The sequence below is a fragment of the Ahaetulla prasina genome, chromosome 4 (genome assembly GCF_028640845.1).
Source record: "Ahaetulla prasina isolate Xishuangbanna chromosome 4, ASM2864084v1, whole genome shotgun sequence".
In the NCBI taxonomy this organism is placed as follows: Eukaryota; Metazoa; Chordata; class Lepidosauria; order Squamata; family Colubridae; genus Ahaetulla; species Ahaetulla prasina.
In genome coordinates this window covers 17,563,214-17,586,402 of record NC_080542.1, presented here as the reverse complement: position 1 = coordinate 17,586,402, position 23,189 = coordinate 17,563,214, and the positions used below count along the sequence as shown (strand labels likewise).

At 42.0% G+C, this 23,189-nt stretch overlaps 1 protein-coding gene across 2 annotated transcripts in view; it reads left to right on the top strand.

Annotated features, from left to right (window-relative positions):
- The window catches only part of PIP4P1 (phosphatidylinositol-4,5-bisphosphate 4-phosphatase 1), a 52,236-nt gene that overhangs the window by 1,265 nt on the left and 27,782 nt on the right, over positions 1-23,189 (top strand). Inside the window, exons 2-7 of one of the 2 annotated variants that reach the window (XM_058181072.1) lie at positions 581-780; positions 7,311-7,417; positions 9,738-9,843; positions 10,459-10,511; positions 10,815-10,905; positions 12,906-14,757. In XM_058181072.1, coding sequence (XP_058037055.1) covers positions 581-780; positions 7,311-7,417; positions 9,738-9,843; positions 10,459-10,511; positions 10,815-10,905; positions 12,906-13,049 — 701 coding nt within the window. In that variant the 3' untranslated portion in view covers positions 13,050-14,757. Of the gene's footprint in view, positions 1-580; positions 781-7,310; positions 7,418-9,737; positions 9,844-10,458; positions 10,512-10,814; positions 10,906-12,905; positions 14,758-23,189 lie in introns of those variants that run through there. The other variant, XM_058181073.1, reaches the window with a different exon arrangement.

Genomic DNA, 23,189 nt, shown 5'->3' with positions numbered 1-23,189 from the left:
ATATTTGTAGATAAAAGTCGATACTTGTAGATTGTAAATAAAAGGAGATGTTTGTAGATAAAACTCTTTTAACTATGGCTTAGGTCCTCCCTCTCTTACACTAGCAATAGACTTATATACCGCTTCGTAGTTCTTTATAGCCCTCTCTAAGTGTTTTAAAGAGTCAGCATATTGTCCCCAACAATCTGGGTCCCCATTTTTACCGACCTCAGAAGGATGAAAGGCTGAGTCAACCTTAAGCCTTACTAATGTGAATTATGAAGGTGGCTTCAAATGTTTTCTCATTCCTCCTTCATTGTTTGGACCGAAGCAGTTTTTTCATCCTGGTTGCTTTGGTGCAGATCTCCCCTCTCTCCATCAAGGCCATGCTCTACAGGGCTTTGCGGGTAGAAGATGAACAAATTCAGAGATGGGAATCAAAGGGTGATGGTGGTGGTGGAGAAATTTGAGGAGAATGAGGTGCAGGTAAGAGATCTGGAATGAGGATCAAGGGGCCAGCCTGTAAACTTAACAGCAGCACCCTAGAATGGTAGTTCAGTGCTCCCTTTTCACCATGATTCTTTCTCTGTTCGCTTCCAAGGATTTTCCTCCTTTAGCAGTCTCGATGGGACCCAAGGACCCGTACAGCCCGCAGAAGATCCCCCGCCGTATTCCCCGATGGCGTCCCCAGAGAGCGGCAGTGCCCCTATGATCACTTGCCGAGTCTGCCAGAGCCCCATCAACGTGGAGGGAAAGATGCATCAGCACGTGGTGAAATGCAGCGTTTGCAATGAGGCCACGGTGAGCACTATCAGAGGGACACGTGGGACGTGGGAGGCACAGTGGAAAGATGTAAAGACAAGAAGCAGCTGGGTGGAATATAAGATGTGGAATATCTGCCTGCCACAGAAGACTTACACATTGCGCAGGTCAGAAGGAGGGCTGAGAAGATAATTTGCAGATCCCTCCCATCCTGGACATAAATTTTCAATTCCTTCCCTTGGAATGGCACTATAGGGCATTGTATGCCTAGTCACAGGGAGTTTCTTCCCTTGTACCCTCACTCTGCTGAACACCAAATTCTCACAGTTGACAAAATACAGTGACTAAGGTATTTTGTTTTGTTTTTTGCCTAATGTGTATCTACATCAATCCATAGGATGCAGCTGCAGTATTTATTTATTTATGCCCTTTTATCGGTCGTACACTTTAGTATTGTCACATTCTGCTGCTCTGCAAGTACACCCTGTGCTTCTGCACCAGAGACAGATTCCTTGTGTGTCTAACCACACTTGGCCAAATAAAGCACAAGTACATGTAAAAGGAAGATGATCTGACCCCGTGAACCAGATGGAAAGTCGGAGACAAACAGTGCTTCTCAGGGTCGCTTCCCCTGCTTGCTTACCTTCAGCTCAATTCCACAAAAGCAGAACTCTGGCTTCCTGCCAGATGCTACGATCATACAATAAAGCTAGTCAAAGACAAAGGGAGGCTTATATTCCTATAGTTCTCTCCAGTTGTTACAAATATGTAGTTGTGTTGTTGTTTTTTTAACATAGTGAGGATGATTGCCTAAAAAAAAAACCCCACCCTGGATTGCAAAAGAGTAAGCCACAACTGCAAATCTGCTGACATGGCTTGCCGATGGAGTACTTATCTGTGTTAGCTTTCAGGCAGAGTCTTCAGTCCCTTGAGAGCTATTGGCACTCAAGTCAGCATCGTCAATCCTGAACAAGCTAGATCTGTGGCCTGACTCTGCATAAAGCCATTTGTTTAAAGGATTCCCCCCCCCCCGTCCCCTTTCTTTGTTTATGTTTCCTCCTAAAAGGATTATATTGGTGTTCTCCTTTAGCTGGGATAGTACTTTATTGTAGTGTACTGTTTTATTGGGTTGATTTGGTTGTGGTGAAGGTATTGTTCATCTGAACTCATTTGAACTAGACTCATAAGAAAGTTTTTATGGTGCCTTTCTTTATATTAGAAATTCGATTGGAAGAGGGTTTTTTTTTAAAATTCCTATTATTGAAAGAGTTTTTAAAAAACAAAAACATTTTTCTCCCTTTTTTCCCCCTCCCTCCCAAAAAAAAACAAAACACCCCCCTCCCTCCCCCACCCCCCGGCTTCCCGGGTCAATCACAAGGTAAAGTTATACATAAACCAAACATAGAATAAAATTTTCCCTTCCAATCCAAATAACCACATCCAAAGCTTTTCGTCTCCCAACCCCCTCCCCATTACATAAAATAACTTTCTAATTATTCAAAGGCAATCTGATATTTCTTAATCTGATATCTGTTTTGTAGATAATCAATCCATTTTTTCCATTCAATTAAATATCTTTCCTGCGTATTGTCTTTTAAAAACGCTGAGATTTTAGCCATCTCAGCCAAATTAATAACTTTCAATATCCATTCTTCTATTGTAGGTATCTCTTCTTCTTCCAGTATTGTCCAATCAACAGTCTTGCTGCTGTTATTAAGTTCAAAATCAATTTAGTCTCAATCCCTGTACAATCCATTATAATTCCCAAAAGGAAAAATTGTGGCAGGAACTTTATCTTCTTCTTCAGTACATTTTGAATAATCCACCAAATTCTTATCCAAAAGACCTTAATTTTCTTGCAAGTCCACCAAATATGAAAATATGTAGCATCATCACAATCACACCTCCAACATTTCGCTTGGATATTAGGATACATACATGATAATTTTTTGGGATCTAAATGCCATCTATAAAACATCTTATAAAATTTTTCCCTTAAATTCTGTGCTTGTGTAAACTTAACATTTCTAACCCAGATTTTCTCCCATGTTTCCAACATTATTGGTTCCTGAATATTCTGTGCCCATTTTATCATACAATCCTTTACCAAATCCTTTTCCGAATCTATTTCAAGCAACACATTATACAATCTCTTTATATGCTCCTGGGTCTGATTTCTAATTTGCTTTATTAAATTTTCCTCCCTTTGCATTATACCAATTTTTTGATCTTCTTTCCATCTAGCACTTATTTGCCCATATTGAAACCAAGTATAATTCCTCCCTTCTTCATTTAATACCTGTAATGATTTTAATTGCAATCTACCTCCTTCAACATACAAAAGTTCTTTATATGTAATCATTTCCTGTTTCTGTTCTATATTTATATTCTCTATTGCATGTCTAGGGCTCGCCCATATAGGAATCTTGTAATCTAATTTATAGGAATATTTATTCCAGACCCGCAAAAGAGCACTTCTCAACACATGATTCTTAAAAGCCCTATCCACTTTTTTTCCATAAAATAAGTACGCATGCCATCCATATAACAAGTCATAACCTTCTATATTCAAAATTCTTTCCTCTGTTTTTTTTTTTTATTTATTTAAATTCCTGAAATTTGGCCTGTACATTATCTCAGTGAACAATGTGTAGGTTCTTGTTTATTTTGGCTGAGAAAAAGCTATTTGGGCCTTTTTTTTTGTCTTTGCCTTAATTCCTCTCCCCTGGCATTATTAAAAGTTGAAGTCTTTCAGGGAAATCGACAGACAGGAAATTCGAAATGAATGTAACACATTTTTGCACACTGCACAATTAATTTATGCCCCTGGATGGAATGTGCTTATTAACTCATTTAAATAGTTAAAAATAAATACACCAATTATAGAGGAGGAATTTATCCATGATGAGAGGTTTATTTGAGGAAGAAGTGCTGGGTAGAGCCAACAATAGGAAACTGATGGTATCATTACAGGTAGTCCTTGACTTATGACCACGATTGGAACCGGAATCCTTTGTCACTAAGTAAGGCGGTGATTATGCAAGTCATGCCCAATTTTACAACCTTTGTTACTATTATTTATTTATTTTATTTATTTATTATTTATTTACATTTATATCCCGCCCTTCTCCGAAGACTCAGGGCGGCTTACAGTGTATAAGGCAATAGTCTCATTCTATTTGTATATTTTACAAAATCAACTTATTGCCCCCCCAACAATCTGGGTCCTCATTTTACCTACCTTATAAAGGATGGAAGGCTGAGTCAACCTTGGGCCGGGCTTGAACCTGCAGTAATTGCAGGCTGCTGTGTTTTAATAACAGGCTTCTTTACAGCCTGAGCTACCACGGCCCTTAAACTGTGTTACTGTGTCATTAAGTGAATTACCATGGTTAAGTGAATCGCTTAGTTGAGTGAATCCAGCTTTCCCCATTGATTTTGCTTATAAGAAACCAGCTGGGAAGGTCACAAATGGCTATCATATGACCTTGGGATCCTGCATCTATTATAAATACATGCTAGTTGCCAACTGTCTAAATTTTGATCATGTGAGTTCTGGGACGCTTCAGTGGTCATAAATGCAAGAACCGATCATAAGTCCCTTTGTTTCAGCACCACCACCAACTTGGAACAATCTCTAAACAAGTAATTGTAAATCAAAGACCACTTGGGCAATCTTAGGAGCTTAAAACATCTGCTTCTGCTTATCAAATTCCTGGGCTATTGGATTGGACAAACTTTGGGGAGCTTTTTTATTTTTACAGGTAAAGAAGGATTTTGATTACTTCCCACTATCCGTGAAGTTGTTGAGGCATCTAGGAGTTATAACCCCTAAAAGGAATATTTAGGGCCTGAATGCATTTGTGCCTTTAGCCTTGCTGTTCTGTTCTATTCCGCAAGCTTTCCAAAGAGTTGTTCCTGTCAGATTTCATTGGAAGTATTTAGAGATGATTCTTCTGCGGATTGAAAATGCGGTATTTTCTCTTAATGTCACCTGCCAGCACTTAAATTTCTAAATAGAAATGTTCCTTGGCTCCATTTATTGAGAAAGGTGTAATTTTATTAGAAATCAACTATATTGCAGTAATGCATGGCCAGAATCGAGAATCCCCCCAACAAAATCCCTAGCTTCAACTTTTTCCTCCCTTAACTGCCTCCCATTGCTTCCCTCCCCCCCCCCCACATCAGATTGAAGCAAAATGTTTTCAGAGCAGTCACTTCAAGCATAAACAGAGGGATAGAATCAAGATCATATGAAGTGTTAATACCACTTTATAATGCCTTGGTAAGGCCACACTTGGAATATTGCATTCAGGTTTGGTCGCCACAATGAAAAAAAAGATGTTGAGACTCTATAAAGAATGCATAGAAGAACAACAAAGATGATTAGGGGATTAGAGGCTAAAACATATGAAGAACGGTTGCAGGAACTTGGTATGTCCAGTTTAATGAAAGAAAGGACTAGGGATGACATAATAGCAGTGTTCCAATATCTCAGGGGTTGCCACAAAGAAGACGAAGTCAAACTATTCTCCAAAGCCCCTGAGGGCAGGACAAGAAGCAATGGGTGGAAACAAATCAAGGAGAGAAGCAACTTAGAACTAAGGAGAAATTTCCTGACAGTTAGAACATTTAATAAGTGGAAAAACTTGCCTGCAGAAGTTGTGAATGCTCCAACACTGGAAATTTTTAAGAAGATTTTAAGAAGAACCATTTGTGATGCAGGGTTTCCTGCCTGGGCAGGGGTTGGACTAGAAGACCTTGGAAGGTCCCTTCCAACTCTGTTGTTGTTGTTGTTGTTGTTAAGCGTAGGTTGGAATATAGCTGTGTTCTTCCAGCTGGGTGACTTTGAAGCAGCATCTCAGGGAGATAACAGCAGTTAAAACTTTCATTTTCCCCTTTCAGGCAGTCTTCCTCCCAACCACCCTCCCCAGAGTTCATGGCAAACTGTCCCACTTGGGGAGTTGCTAAAACTACCCTGCCTTAAAGGTTACTATCAAGATATATAGACAACGTAGAACACAGCGTAGAAGGCCATCACTCTGCTAAACAAATAATTCCCTCAACACTGTCAGACTATTTATTGAATCTGCACTACTATTAATCGTTTCATAGTTCCCACCACCAATCTCTTTCCACTTATGACTGTATGACTATAACTTGTTGCTGGCAATCCTTATGATTTATATTGATTGATATTGATATATTGACCATCAATTGTGTTGTAAATGTTGTGCCTTGATGAACGTATCTTTTCTTTTATGTACACTGAGAGCATATGCACCAAGACAAATTCCTTGTGTGTCCAATCATACTTGGCCAATAAAATTCTATTCTATTCTATTCTATTCTTCGGGCACAAAATATTCTTTGAAGAAAAGGCTTCCTCTAAAACTGGGAACTTGTCCTAGAACTCATTTCCTGTTTGAGTTTCTTTTCTGTTACTGGTTTCTCAATTTTCTGAAAATATAAATCTGAAAATTAGCATTGTCGATCTGCAACATCTTCAGTTCCTGCAGATAGCACAAAACTGAAAGTCTAAATAGTTGCTCGGGTCACCTCAATAATTTAAAATCCAATTCAATAGTTCGACTTATTTGAGAGAATATTATTCTGAAGTTCACTCTGATGTTTTTCCCTTTCACTTCCCATATAAGTTTGTTCGGAAGTCGTCTTATCTTAGAATAAGGCATCATGGACAGAGAGTAGCTTAAAAAAATAAATGAATTTCTTTTGAGTTCAAGACACAACTTTAGATTTACTAAGTGTTCAATGTACAGTTATCAATTTTTCCTTATCTTTGCCCCAGCCCCACCCAAAGTTACCTGTGACATAAGGAACTTACCTGTTAAGATTGCAATGAAAATCAAACATATTTGAGAAGGGCCCTACCCTTTCCACATTGTCATTCTTCCCTTCTGTTGCTTTTAGGTATTATATTGGAAGCCAATAAACCAATTTCATTGTATACATGATGTACAATGACAATAAAGGCTTTGAACAAAAGAAGCCCTCTGACTGAAAAATATACTTTTTTTTTCTTGGTGTAGAAAAGGTGTCTTCTGAATGCCACATTTTTCTTACCCTGTTTCCTGAATTGTACATTTTATCCAAGGTTAGGCTTTTCTAGCCCAGCTTTTCTTATTCAGATTAGCAATAGCTCAGCTTCTTGACCATGATTATAGTGCAACACTTAATACCTAACTTTTTAAATTATGAAAAATAAAGATAAGATAGAAAAATGTACATTGATTACTTGATAGGATGTCCTGTGCTTTCTTCAGGAAAAGAAATCACAAATTATTTTCTAGACTATTTTCCCAATTTGGCCAAAATATTTAAACATTGTCCTGCCCACTGCACCTGTTGGCTACTTGTTTATTTTTTAAATATGTATTAATTCAATTTAAATATTTACAGATACATTGTGATGAATGAGAGTATCACTAAAAATCTCGGTTCAATGCCTGACAGATGGATTCTTTGCCGTCTTGTGACCTTCTTTCTTCTTAAACCAGGAAACATGTTCAACTTGTTTAACTTTCAAACTTTTTTTTTTCTTTCTATAGCCGATTAAAAATGCCCCACCTGGTAAGAAGTACGTCAGATGCCCTTGCAACTGTCTTTTGATCTGCAAAGTGACCTCACAACGCATTGCCTGTCCACGGATATATTGGTAAGGGGTAGGGAACAGAATCATTTAGTTACATTCTTCAGATTGTTTTAATATTGGATCAAAGACAGCTGTCTAAACACTCTCTGTATATAACGTTTTATGGGGAAAACAGAAGCAAGAAGAGGAAAAATAAAATCGCAAAGGAAATAAGCGATATTTATGTGTATTTGTTAATTCAACATATTTTTAAGTTTTCATAATCACAAATTACTCTTGGTGGTTCACATAAATATACATAAAGCTAGATAAATTAAGGACAGGTTCTCTGAATAATGAATTGACTTCTACACACTTAAATAATGCCATTTTAAAACTACAGATCATTATTAAAATCAAGTAAATATATTAGTATCAACAACAATATCAGTATCAACATTAGTATCATCATGACATAAAATATAAGATAAAATGAAAAATTTAATGATTTACCTAGTCACTAAGAAATGTATATTCTTACTTAACAAATCATGACTTAAGTGTTAAAAGTTATACAGCTCTAATTTCAGAAGTAGAGCAAGACCATGACTAGAATTATAGTCCAAAAATTTGTGAGCTGCCCATTGAATTGGAAGGTCTTCTAATCTAATCCCGCTGCTCAAGCAGGAAACCTTATACCATTTCAGACAAATGGCTGCCCTCCAGAGCAGTGTTTTTCAACCTTCCTTGGCAACTTGAGGATGTAAGGACCTCAACTCCCAGAATTCTCTAGCCAGAGTTTCTGGGTGTTGAAATCCACATATCTTCAAGTTGCCAAGGTCGAAAAACATTGCTCCAAGGGCTGCAATTGGGTGCCTTTAGAATACGGAATGACGGAGTTAGAAGAGCGCTTGCCAACACAGCGCATGCGAGCGAAACGATCTTCCGTGCTTTGCCTGTTTTTCTCATTGCTGCTCCCTCCGACGGTCAGCTGTGTTTTAGAAGCTGTTGTTTAGCCCCAACCAGGCGTGTATGAGCAAATCAAGCCCGCACGCACTCAAAACCAGCGAACTAATGGGCTGAAGCTGACAGGCTAAGGACACTAGCCAGATGAATACCTGGTAGACAGAATTTTTCCCCCCTATTTTCCTCCCCAAAAACTAAGGTGCGCCTTATACTCTGGTACGTCTTATGGTCTGAAAAATATGGTAAATAAAAAATGGTTGCCATACAAAATTGTAAGATTCATTTTCCAAATGCAAGATAATTATGTACATTCTCCAACTGAAGGAATTGTACATTACTTTCTAACTTCAAATGCAGACCATCCTAGCAGCTTCATGCATACTTAAAGATATTTTAGCAAATATTTAAAAATACGAGGTTTAACAGTATTCAATAGAAACTAGGTAGGTCAGGAAAAGAAGTAGAAGAAGAAGAATGGATACAATTACCTTGTATTGGGTGGGGGGGGGATCTGGTTTACAGTTTTGTATGGCAACCATTTTTTATTTATTTGTATTTATTCAATTTCTATAGGCTGTTCATCTCAATGATCTGCTTGAGCAGGGAATTGGACTAAAAGACCTCCAAGGTCCCTTCCAACTCCATTATACTATATTCGAAGGGGACCCCATTCAAAAAGTGGGTTTCTTTTCACACCATTATAAATACAGCGCTTTCCCAAAACTATTGGGCTTAACAACCTATGCTGCCAAACATGGAAGAAGAACACATCAGAGTTTTGCACTCATGAAGCAAAGACTTATTTCTTCATGAGTGCAAAACCCTGATATGTCTGGAGAAAAGTGGGGTGTGTGTGTGTGAGAGAGAGAGATTTAGGTCTTCTGAATCCTGAATTTTTTTTAGAAAGCTGGGAAGGGATAGCACATTGGGGAGGTGGTGTGATCCAATATTGTGGGTAGCATTCTATTTTTTGAAGAAAGAACTAGAAAGCAAAGACACAGATTGGAGTAATCAAGCTAAACATGTGGCATTAGTAGGAAAAAAAACATGCCCAGAGAGAGAAGGAAAGGGGGAATTCTCCCTCGTGTCTTCACAGTTTGAACCTGGGGTTTTTTTGTGCGTGTTCCTGGAAGAGGGTATTTATGTTTAGACAATAAAAACAGCGGTTGCCCTGATGAAACCAGAAAGATTAGTTGATAAAACCCAGACATTGGCATGTTGAAAGGCTTTCTTTGAATGTGAGAAGTTAGCTGTGCATGCCGGGTTTGGATCTGAATTTAAAATAAATATATATGGGGAAATCTTTAAAGTCAAATTTATTCTCCATGATGGCAACGGGGTGGAGATTCACTGGCTTGAAAATAGGTGTTCGGTGGGGCCAGGTGGACTGACAAGAAGAATAACCTAAACCTATTTTCTCCCTCTGTTTTCTACCCAGTAAAAGGATCATAAACTTAGGGCCCGTTCACCCTGGACCTCCGAGTCCAGAGCCTCAGCCCTCAGGTGTGCGTGTCAATTGCGGCCACTGCGAAACTAATTTCCTGGTAAGGGTGCTGCGGAGGAAGGGATCATGGGAGAGGAATGAGGCTTATTTCTTCCAGGTTCAGCTTTGGGTGGCGTTTGGAGAACTGTTATTCGAAGAAAATTATAAATTTACATATTCTGATTTGGCTAAGACACTGAGCTTGTCGATCAAAAGGTCAGCAGTTCTAATCCCTAGTGCCCCCTAACAGGATGAGCTCTTAAAACATCTTCATATGTTTTAACCTCCAGTCACCTAATGTTTCATTATTTTGAGCCGTGGTAGCACAGTGGTTAGAATGCAGTCCTGCAGGCTACTTCTGCTGACTACCAGCTGCCTGCAATTTGGCAGTTCAAATCTCACCAGGCTCAAGGTTGACTCAGCCTTCCATCCTTCCGAGGTGGGTCAAATGAGGACCCAGATTGTTGGGGGCAACAGCCTGACTCTGTAAACCGTTTAGAGAGGGCTGTAAAAGCACTGTGAAGCGGTATATAAGTGGTATTTGGAGGAGCAGCTGAGTGCGACTCCTTTAAAAGCGAGCCTATTTGTGGCAGTAAAATGCGACTCGAGTCAGGCTGTCCTCTTCCTTCCTAAGCCTTTCTCTCTCTATCTCTTTTTTTTTTTTTTGTCTCTCCAGTGGACAGAATTCACCGATCGAACTTTAGCCCGATGCCCGCACTGCCGTAAAGTGTGAGTTACGAGGAGGAGAAGCGTTCACATAAATGTTCTCCCAAGTTTGAATTGAATGTATCTAGATATGAGTAACTGGAATGGGGGAGGGAACTGGCTGTTTGTGGGGTTCAGGTTCAAAGAGTGAGGAAGCTGAGTCCCCATCCCCTCCCACTTTGCTGGAGAAGAGTTCTACTGCTTGTTCTTGATAGGCAAGGCCTCTTTCTCTGCCAGAGCTCCAAATTATGGAAAGGGAGAGGAACTTTGTGGGAGTGACTCTCCGGATGCTTGATGTGCTTCCCTTGCCACTCTTGGTACCCCCAGGTCTTCCATCGGGCGCCGCTATCCGAGGAAAAGGTGCTTATGCTGCCTTCTGTTGGGCGTGCTAATGGCCGTGACAGCAACGGGCTTGGCGGTGAGTCTGAGCGAGGGGCATCTAGCTAGGGCTGGGGGTGCATCGCCCATATTGGGGTCTCAGAAGGCTGATATTAGGATGAGACCATTAAAGATGGCCATGTCTGGTGGATAACCTGAAAATCCCAGGCCTTTGGAATGAGAAGGTTAAAAAATTGGAAGAACCTAAGAGACAAAACCCCATCGATCTTGCTGCCAAAGAGCCTACAGGTATGTGTCCAAGGTAAGTCTTGACTTGAGGCCACTTTTTCCCTTAACAGGGAGGCGACTGAACATGGCAGTCAATATCTGAAACCAAAACTCTTCAATAGTAGATATCTAGAAGCTTTTAAGCAGCACACCTCTGCCCCCCTAGGCTCATGCCTAAGTTAGTGCCCGATTTGAAATGACAGCTGTTTGTTTATTTAGCACAGGAATGGGGAGCAGTGGCTTTTTTATGACAAGCTTTCTACAATTCCCACATTTCCACTTTAAAACTCTAGGAATATTTCCTTCTCCTGGCCACCCACCTTTTTGCTAAAGGAATCCTGACGTCCCAATTCATTATGTAAACATGTATCCAAAATAATAAAAACAGTGTTAATATTAAAGAGGAAACCAAACTAAAGGTCCTGAATACAGGTAGTCTTCAACCCGTACGGCCACAACAATTGAGCCCAAAATTTATGTTGCTACGTGAGAAATTGGTTAGGTGAGTTTTGTCCCATTTTACGACTTTCCTTGTCACGTTTATTAAGCGAATCACTTCTGCTATGAAATAAGTAGAATGTAGTCGCTAGGTGAATCTGGTTTCCCCACTGACTTTGCTTGTTAGAAGTTCACAGAAGAGGATCACATGACTCCGGGGAACACTTGCAGCCATCATAAACACGAAGCAGTGCTTCATATTTATGATGGTTGCAGTCTTCCCAGGGGTTCATGTGATCCCCTTTGTAAATCACAAAGATTTTCATGCCATGGTTGTAAGTGTGAAAAACGTAAGTCGCTTTTTTCAGTGCAATGGTAACTTTCAACGGTCACTAAAGGAACTGTTGTAAGTCGAGGACTACCTGTAGGACCAGTGGAGCCTCTTTTCCAAGGACTCTCTTGAAAGGAAGGGAAGTGGTAAAGTTTGACAGAAGCAGCTTCTCTCCCTATTCAGAATCCCATTCCAGGAGGCTGAATCTTAAGAAAGCCCCTCCCTGTATAGGTACATTTTGATTATTAAAAAAAGGGGTGGGGGAGGGATTATGCATGTAAGATAGAAAGTTTACCATCGCCTCTCCACAACCTTCAGCACTTGGAGTCAAAATTGAAAACGTTTCGTGGTTCAGGTGGGAACACAAAAGGTTGCTGAACCCAAAGGTTTATTGAACACACACACACACACACACTTTTCTCTTTCACAGTAATTTTTATTTATTTATTTATTTATTAACAAAAAAGAACAACAATACATAACATACATTGACATAAAACATATTCCTTCTTTACATCAGCTTCGTTTCCTTATTCCTCTCATATTTACATCCTTATTCCCCTTCTTGTTTCGTTTAATTATACTTTTCTTTTTTGTCCCATTCTCTCTTATTTCTTTTTATCTTCTATCCTATCTATCCTTCTAACTATTCATTTTCTTTCATACATTGCCATTTTGTATACATATATATATAAGCTTTTCACCTTTTTTTCATCATCTAGTATTTCTAGTCTCTAGCCAATTCTCTAATTTTACATTTTCTAGCAATTTTCTGTAATCCTTTTGATGTGGACCCCATATCACATCTGCATCTATTTTTTTTTTAATTTGTTGAAGGTAAATCTATTAAGCCAGGGGTCTCCAACCTTAGTAATTTTAAGGCTTGTGGACTTCAATTCCCAGAGTTCCTCAGCCATCTTTGCTTTGCTTTGCTGGCTGAGGAACTCTGGGAGTTGAAGTCCACAAACCTTAAAGTTACTAAGGTTGGAAACCCGTGTATTAAGCTGTTCTATTGTGAAGCTGACTCTTCTTTTATTCTGTAGTTTGGAACCTGGAAACAAGCCCAGCAGTACAGGGGTGTCTACGCTGCCTGGGCTGTGGTGATTTTCCTGGCTTTGGTTTTCCTCGTTCGAGCTATGTACTGGGCTTGCATGAGAGTCAGCCGCCCCATCCAGAACTTCTCGTGAGCCACTCCAAGCTCTCCTTGGTTTCCCACCGCTGCTCCACCACCTTCTCCCCGGGGACCCAGGGCCTACCTTTTCCCCTCCGCTTCCATTTGAAGTTGGGTCTGCCGTGCCACCTTCTTGCTGTGCCCGCTCCCAGCATCATCATCTGAGTAACTATGGGACAACCCTGATATCTTCCAGTCTCCTTCCATCTCTGTTGCTCTGAGCCAGGGTTGATGGCAAAAGAAAGTACAATTTGACTCCAAAGGAGCCAAAGGCCCAGTTCTGCTGGGTTCTGCCATCTCTGGCAGGGGTTGTGTGGGCGAAGTTCCTATGGATCCTGCAAGTTGACAGAACACTAATCGTTCCCAAAAGAAAAACTTGAACGCAGCTGGATGGTTTGACATCAAACCCACCAGCGGCTGTTGGCGGTGACGTTTGGAGACGACCCAGCCCAAACAGCGGAATCCCTTACCTCAACACTACAATTCTTCAGCGGGGGCACTTCACAAAAATGGTGTTTTCAGAACTCTATTCTCAGCTCCCATCGGAGGCTTCTTCAAAAAAAAAAAAATTCCTGGTCGAGAGGGGAAGGCAAAAGAGAGTCGAGAAATCGCTGCTGTATTGGGTTTTTTCCCCTTGTTTTTCTCATCCTGTGGTCTGTAATGTGGGGGAGGGTAGCTAAAAGCTGCAAGGTTTCAAAGGTCAAGGCAGTTTCAAAGGTCAAAGCAATCCTCAAATGTGAATGGGGGCCCCTGGGGAATGAAAGAAGGCCGTTCCATAAAGGTTAGTCCCGAGGCCCTTGGATTGGTCCAGATGTTTGTTTCATGAATTTCAGCCCTTACCTCCCCCTGTCTGTGATCTATAGGGTGAGATCCAGAGGTCTTCCGCTAAAGAAGTTTAGCTTCCTTGATTGTGGGACTCGTCTCTTCTGTCGTTTCCTTAATCTTTGCACATTCCTCAAAAGAGCCACTTCCCATTTTTCTTCTCCAGCAATCCAGACTCTGTTTTCAGGAGCGAGATGAGAGCAGCCTTAGGAACCACCACGTCTCTCTTTAAAGAGCTCTTTCAAACCATGGCTACGGTGTTTGCTGTTTCTGTTAGAAAGGTTGAAGGGAGAACCAACTGGCAAACACCACCTGCAGTTGATTGAGAGAGTGGGAGGTGGGGGGATTTATTCCAACCTTGACCTGAGGCGCAGAGCTATCTTCTTCCAGAGCCTACTACGTCAGATTTTCATCCCTTCTTTTGTGTCACAAATAGATTGACATAGACCGAAGGGGGAGGAAAATAGCGCATGCACTCTTGTCTTACAGAAGCAAGGATGCCCTGAGTCATGCAAGCAAAGACATTCCGCTTAGGGAAATGTCTCAATCCTGGTACGAACCTGGCTTGATTTTTCTCAGTGCTTGTCCTCTACACCTCCATGCCCCCCCCCCCATCTTCTCTCTCGGCCTCAAGATTTTAATTCTCCCATCTTCGTGGCATCAAGCTTATAGCCCCAAGCCTGTTGCAGCTTGTATATAAGGAGTAAAATGTACATAGAACTATTTAAGATAACTTTTCTCCATTTTGGCTGCCTGCTTGCCTGCCTGCCTTTGTGTGCTTGCACCGTATGTCTGTCTCCTTTTTCAGCCATGATTGAACATGTCTGTTGTCCTTTTCCTTCTCTTCCACAGGCACAATTGGATGGTTGTAAATAAATAAAAAGTAACTATTGCATATCTGACTTGACTGGAGAGGAATCTGCGGTTTTTCAGAATGAACCACCTTAAGGGGAACGAGGGGATTTATTTCCTCCAATTAAAGGAGGGAATTCCTCCAATTACGAGTTGATTTCAACTGAACGTCCTTTGATTAAAGAAGGAAATTCATTTGATTAAGAGTTGGTTTGATTAAATGTACTTCAGTTGGAGGAAATTCCTGAAGGGTTGCTTAAAATGGGCCTCCATACAAATCTTTTACATATTGAAACATCCTGTGTGTAATTTAATCCAATGTTCTGTCAGCAAGGCTCATTGACATGAATCACATGTAGCTCTGACACCTTCTGCTTGATCCCCCAAGTCTTCCACTAATCCTTGTTTGGCCTTGGATGTACGTGCAAAAGTTAATCCCATCCTTGCTGCAGATACATCAAGAGGTTAAAAACATGGGACTTGGACAACCAAGACATGTCTGATGGGCTCCAATGAGGTTGGTTTGTTCACATCTTGTATTGCTGACTTCTGGCTGAATTTTAAGACATTCTTCCCAGGTGGGCTTGGGCAACAAAGGACCCTTCCCAGGTTGAAACCTAAAAACCTCTTTTGCCTCCCCTGCGAAAGTGATCCCCTAAGAATACACTTGCTCAGCTTGGTTTCTTTTTAAGATAATGAGCAACTCATAAGAAAATCAGCTTAACTTTAAATGGGGGATATTTAGCACAGGCTGAGGTGCTTTGGGGAAATGTTTTGAGACATGTTTTAGCAAGAGCAATAACAGATACGGTGCTTTAAAGCCCTCTCTTAAGCAGGAATCGGCATATTGCCCCCAACAATCTGGGTCCTCATTTTACCGACCTTTGAAGGATGGAAGGCCGAGTCAACCTTGAGCTGTCAGGATCAACCTTGAGCTGGCAGTTGGCAGAATGAGCCTGAAATAGTGCATTCTAACCACTGCGCCACCAGAGTTTTTCTCTAGGTGGCTTCCAGCAGTCCAGATATAGAAATGAGTCCTTTAGCCAGTATTAAGCCAATGGATAAAGAGGTATGATGGCTTGGTGGTTAAAGATGCTGAGCTTGACCGCCTAGATTTAAGACCAAAGCCCTGCGTGACGAGGTAAGCTCTCATCCTCGCCCCAGGTCCTGCCCACCTATCGTGTTTTCCCCAAAATAAGACCCAACTGGAAAATAAGCCCTGGCATTTTTCCGGATGTTCGTAATATAAGTCCTACCCGAAAAATAAGCTCCAGTTAAGATTGTCGGCCAAACAGATGCATTTTAGTACCGTATTGATGGGCTGAATGTTAAAATAAAGCCAGGTCATGATACACACTTGAAAGTAAATCAGAAAGACTGTAATTGCGGAGTCTGTCTGGCAAGAACCAAGAATGCTTATCTACAGGAAATAGGCATGTGTAAATCTTGTAACAATTTTTAGAAAACTGATAAAAGTAACAAGTTAGATAACTTGCAGGTCTCATCAAACATTAGGAATACAGACGCCCTGCAGCCGATTAAATGTGTATTAGATACCTCCTGGGGCATTCATTAGCTAAGGCGGGAATGGGGACAGCTAGAGACCAATAGAACAAATTGTAGAATTATTACTAAAATGTTTATTAGATGATATTTCTTACTATCTCGCCGCCTTTAGTGAAAACATATAAAGCTTTCTTAATCCTTGGTTCTTGGCATTTTGGCCAGGAGTGCTTTTCCTTGGAGTATTCCAATAAAAAGCAATCAGAAAACCTGCATCTGATGTCTGGCATCCATCATTGGCTTCGGCACCAGGCTCAGACCCGAATTGGGACAACAATCTGGGAGCTGGTTTCGGGATTCCACGCCTGGATTCAATTGGAAGGCGCCAACAACTACCAGAGGAGGGCCCCTGGACGGGTAAGACTTAGTGGCTGAAAGGTGTGCGAACACTGTGAAATAAAAACTCCCGGTCAGTGACAGACTGTGTTTCTCATTGCCAGCCGCCCTCAGAGCTCATGAGTCTTCTGACAATGATTGAGTACTCTGAAAAGCAAGGGGTGGTGCAGAGATTCACGTGTCTCACTGATGCATAGAGTGGATTGATTTAATGCAGTGAGCCACTGTCTAAATGAACGTCCAGCCTCGGTAAGATCCTTGGTGACTTCTTAATTGAACTCAAAGGCTGAAGCCCTGAAGAAAGCGAGGAGCAGGAACAAGCACTGGTGGAAGAAAAAGAGAGAGGCAAAATGTGGAGAAGAGGTAAAAGGACTGGGCAGGAGACGTCCCAGGGGATAAGGGGTATCCACCTGAGATCTAGCTTTGAAATGGGAAACTGGTAGCAAAAGGGGCGACAGAGTTGCCAGAAGGGAAACTGGCCAAAGATATGCCGATGAGTTGTATTTTTGTCTCATTTTGAGATATTGGGAGGATTAGAACTGGGGATCAAAGACAGCCTTTTCTCATTATTGTATGTCTGTCTGGCCTCAACTAGCAACTAAACTAAAGAGACAGACAGAGATATGATATATGAGTTTATTTGTGAAACTTGGTTGGTTGTTTTTTTTTAATTTTTTTTTAATACAAACATAAAAACATCTTCAATCCAAATACAGTGTGTCGGTAGGTTGATTACAAATCTTATGTGCAATTTCAACATATGCACATCATTGATTTGTCTAATCTTATATTTTGTCAATCTGTCTCCAAATGTTTTAATCAATTAATCCTTTAGTTAACTATAGTATTTTATTCTCTCATTTCATGTAAATTATTCTAAATTAATATTTTATCTTATTACTTTGTTTATTCCATCATTGTATAACAATTCTTTCCTTATTGAAACCTCTCTCAAATCTTTTTTAACATATTTTTCCTTCTAGCCATTGATAAAATAAGTCCCATATCTTGTAATATTGTTTATCTTCCTGTTCTCTAATTTCATATGTCAATTTACTCATTTCTGCACATTCCATTATTTTCTTAATAATTTCATGTTGCAATGGTAATTTCTCATTTTTCCAGTTCTTAGCAAATACAATCAAATATCTCAATTCTCTATTATAAGTTTCAGGTATGATCCCTAATAGAAAAACTTCTGGTTTAAAGTCTATATGCTTTTTATCATTTTTTTATCATTTTTTCCAACCATGTGTGGATTTTAGTCCACTATCTTAGCTTCCGCGCATGTCCACTACATATGGTAATATGAACCAGGTATCTGATGACATTTCCAACATTTTTCTGATTTATTCTTGAACAATTTGGCTATTCTTGTCGGGGGTAGGTGCCATCTGTAAAACATCTTATACAAATTCTCTTTATATGCAGTAGACATTGTCATTTTATAATTTTGCGTCCACAATTTTTGCCATACCTCATGAAACTTGTTAATAGTCCATTTCTGGACTAGAGGAGTATGGAGATAGTGTATATGTGTTTCTATGTTGTATCATTTCCAAGACTTGGGAGAGGAGCAAGACCTTCTAGTAACATTATTATTTATCTTTATTCATTAAACATGAAACTCAGTCAACTGAACATTCAAAAAGGCATCACAAATACCATTGACTGGTCCTGATGGTTGATACAGGTTGCTGCCAGCATCTTAGGTATCAACCAAGTACCTTCTTAAGATATATGATATTCCAAGTAGCGCAGATTTTTGCAGTTCTGCTGGTGTTATTGCAGGAAGCTGCAATTTGTTGATGTATCTTATAAAATTCTTGGACATGTTACAAAGTGCCCCGAGGACAATGGGTATCACTGTTACATGTTTCATCCATAGCCGTGTAGTTTCAATGGCCAGGTCGCAATATTTCATGATTTTTTCCAGTTCTTTTTCTTCAACTCTGCCATCTCCTGGTACCACAATGAAGTTTTTTTTTACTAAAAAAAAAAAAAAAAAATTGTACATTTTGGTTTTCTACAACTGTGATATCTGGTGTGTTGTGTTCCAAATGACAATCTGTCTGTATTTGAAAGCCCCACAAGATCTTCACCTTCTCATTTTCTATAACTTTTTCCACTTTATGTTCCCATGACTTTTTGGATACAGGCAAGTCATATTTTTTACATAATGGCCAGTGGATTAATTTAGCAACTCGGTCATGTCTAGCTTTGTAATCAGTTTGTGCAATTTTGCTGCATTCGCATATTAAATGTGAAACAGTTTTGACTTTGTTGTTGTAAAGTCGGCAGTTTGGATTGTCGGTGGATTTTTGTATCTTTGCTTTCATGGCATTAGTTTGTAGTGCTTGTTCTTGAGCAACGAGGATTAAACCTCCCATTTCTTTCTTGATGGTTCCCATCTTAAGCCATGCCCACGTCAAGTTGCCATCACATTTTCCTTCAATTTTTGTCAAGTGCTGTCCATACAAAGCTTTGATTTTCCATCTATTTAATCTGTCATCCAGCTGTTTTTCCTTATATTCTGCCTTTGTTTCTGTTGTTTTGATAATGTTCTCTGTTTTTACAGCCGGCAGCAATTTTTCTGTACTTTGGTTCACATAATCATTCAAACTTCGTTTTTCATCTTCCACACTTTGATGGATTTGCAATAGCTCTCTGCCCCCTATTTTTCTTGGCAGGTACCACCTGTCGATGTCATTTCATGGATGTAAAGCGTGGTACATATTCAAAAGTTTGCGCGTTTTCCAGTCCAAGTTTTCTAGTTTAGCCAAAGTCCAATTGATGATTCCAGCTAAGTAGCTTATCACTGGAACTGCACATGTATTAATGCCTTTAATTATGTTTCCAGTATTCGGCTTTGATTTTAATATTTTGCGGACTCTCCTGATGTTTTCCTTTTGTGTTGATTCTTTTCCATTCAAGATGTTATCTGCTTCCAATATGATGAGGTATCAGTAGCCATCATCCTTTGCTAATGCTTTTATTATGCTTCCATTTCCCAGTTCTATTCCTTCTATTTTTTACATTTTTCTTTGCTGCATGGATAATATAGCACATTTTTCAAATCCAAAGTTCATTTTGATGTAATAATAATAATAATAATTTTTAAATAATGTATTTTATTATTATTATTTATCTTTATTCATTAAACATGAAACTATATCAACTGAATATGCAAAAAGGTATCACAAATACCATTGACTGGTGCTGATGGGTGATATAGGTTGCTGCCAATGTCGTAGGTATCAACCAAGTTGATATATTTATTTTATTTTATTTATTTTATTTATTAAATTTTTATACCACCCTTCTCCCGAAGGACTCAGGGCGGTTTACAGCCATATAAAAACAACAACAGGATACACATAAAACCATAATTTAAAAACTTATTTTACAAATGGCTGAATTAAAACATTTAGAATAAAACCCAAATTTTAAAATGTTAAAACATTGAAACTAATTAAAATCCTATTAAAATCCTATGCCAGTCCTGCGCGAACAAACAAATAGGTCTTCAGTTCTCGGCGGAAAGTCCGAAGGTCCGGCAGTTGCCAAAGTCCAGGGGGAAGTTCGTTCCAGAGGGTGGGAGCCCCCACAGAGAAGGCCCTCCCCCTGGGGGCCGCCAGCCGACATTGCTTGGCGGACGGCACCCTAAGGAGTCCCTCTCTGTGCGAGCGTACAGGTCGGTGGGAGGCATTCGGTAACAGCAGGTGGTCCCGTAAGTACCCTGGCCCTAAGCCATGGAGCGCTTTAAAGGTAGTCACCAACACCTTGAAGTGTACCCGAAAGACCACAGGTAGCCAGTGCAGACTGCGCAGGAGAGGTGTTACATGGGAGCAACGTGTGGCTCCCACTATCACCCGCGCAGCTGCGTTCTGAACCAACTGGAGCCTCCGGGTACTCTTCAAGGGGAGCCCCATGTAGAGAGCGTTACAGTAGTCCAAGCGAGAGGTAACCAGAGCATGAGTGACCGTGCATAAGGCATCTCGGTCGAGGAAGGGGCGCAACTGGCGGACCAGGCGAACCTGGTAAAAAGCCCTCCTGTCGACGGTCGTCAAATGATCTTCGAAAGACAACCGTCCATCCAGGAGGACACCCAAGTTGCGCACCCTTTCCACTGGGGCCAATGATTTGCCCCCAACAGTCAGCCGCGGCTGCAGCTGACTGTACCGGGGTGCCGGCATCCACAGCCACTCCGTCTTGGAGGGATTGAGTTTGAGCCTGTTTCTCCCCATCCAGACCCGTACAGCTTCCAAGCACCGGGACAGCACTTCAATGGCTTCGTTGGGGTGGCCTGGGGTGGAAAAGTACAGCTGCGTGTCGTCAGCGTACAGTTGGTACCTCACCCCAAAGCCATTGATGATCTTACCCAGCGGCTTCATATAGATGTTGAACAGGAGAGGCGAGAGAATCGACCCCTGCGGCACCCCACATGTGAGGGGCCTCGCGGTCGATCTCTGCCCTCCTGCCAACACCGTCTGCGACCGGTCAGAGAGATAGGAGGAGAACCACCAATAAACGGTGCCTCCCACTCCTAAACTCCCTAACCAGTGGAGCAGGATACCATGGTCGATGGTATCAAAAGCCGCTGAGAGGTCTAATAGGACCAGGGCAAAGGAACAACCCCTGTCCCTGGCCCTCCAGAGATCATCAACCAATGCGACCAAACCGTCTCCGTGCTGTACCCGGGTCGGAAGCCAGACTGGAACGGGTCTAGATAGACAGATTCCTCCAGGTATTGGGGTAATTGACGTGCCACCACACTCTCAACAACCTTCGCCACAAAGCGAAGGTTGGAGACAGGACGGTAATTTCCTAAAACAGCCGGGTCCAGGGAGGGCTTCTTGAGGAGGGGCCTCACCACCGCCTCTTTCAAGGCGGCAGGGAAAACACCCTCCATCAAAGAAGCATTTATAATCCCCTAGAGCCAGCCTCTTGTCACCTCCTGTGTGGCCAGCACCAACCAGGAGGGGCACGGGTCCAGTAAACATGTGGTGGCATTCAACCGCCCCAACAACCTGTCCATGTCCTCGGGAGTCACAGGGTCAAATCCTTCGCTTCCCTCAGTGCCACTAGGTAAGTCCTAGTATAGGACCTAACTAGTGTCCGGTCAGCCTCGGAACGGCTGGATCTCCAGGCACTCTCTAGGCGTCTTCTCTGGCGTTTCATCTCCCTCAGCCCCTTGGAGAATCAGGGGGCTGGTTGAGATCTGCGCCGGGTCAGAGGCCGCAAAGGCACGACACGGTCCAAAGCGCCAGTCGCGGCCCGTTCCCAGGCCGCAACTAATTCCTCAGCCGTGCCGTGGGCCAGATCCTCAGGAAATGGCCCAAGCTCCATCAGAAACCTCTCCGGGTCCATTAAGCGCCTGGGACGGAACCAGCATGTTGGTCCCGTCTCCCTGCGGTGTCGAGCAGCGGTCTGAAAGTCTAGACGAAGGAGAAAATGATCTGACCATGACAATGGCTCGGTAATTAAATCTCCTAAATCCAGATCATTTAACCACTGTCCAGAGATAAAAATCAGATCCAGTGTGCCTCCCCCCATGTGAGTAGGGCCATCAACTATTTGTGTCAGGTCCAGGGCCGTCATGGAGGCCATGAACTCCTGAGCTGCCGTTGATGACAAGCCGGTTGATGGTAGGTTAAAGTCCCCCATGACTATAAGCCTGAGGGTCTCCACCACCACCCCGGCAAGCACCTCCAGCAGCTCGGGCAGGGCTGTAGTCACGTAGCAAGGAGCCAGGTACGTGATTAGCAAGCCCACCTGCACCCTATGACCCCACTTCACAAAGAGGGATTCACAGCCGGCTATCTGAGGCACAGTGGTCTCCCTCGGTTCCAGACTCTCTCTTATAACAACCCCACCCCTACCTTGGGCCCTCGGTTGATGGAATGCTCGGAAACCCGGTGGGCACATTTCGACAAGGGGAGTTCCCCCTTCTGTGCCCAACCAGGTCTCCGTAATGCCCATAAGGTCCGCGGATCCCTCCTGCATAAGATCGCGAAGCAGGGGGGCTTTATTAACCACGGACCGTGCATTGCATAGCATCAACCGGAGGCCCAAGCTCTGAGGATCCTGGCCGCCTGGGGAACGGGAAAAGTCTGAGGGGTCGGGGCGTTTGATCGCTTTTAAACAGCGAGCACGCGCCCCCAAAAATCGATATGGCCCCTCACTTCCGCCATATCTGCCTCTCTCACTAACCAAACAGATGGAACCACCCTCATCGTCAGGAACTTCAACCTCCCCCAAAACCTTCGGACCTATTAAAACCCCGCCGCAAACATGCGCAGTGACTGGCCCCTCCCTCGGCGGGCTACCCGCAGCACCCGCCCTTACCCTCCTCCCCCTTAAAAATTCCCTATCTAAAAATCCCCACAGGTTCTTTCTACACGCATGCCACCTCTGTGGATCCCAAGACCCGTCATTGAGGCCGGCCCTCGGTAACGTAGGGGGCCATTCCTGCGAGGCGGGGGCACCTCGCAGGCGCAAGAGTTCAATTGAGGAATATCGCATAATAAAAATCGGCGAAACACTGGCTCCATCTCGAAATTGGCTAAAATGATAATATAAA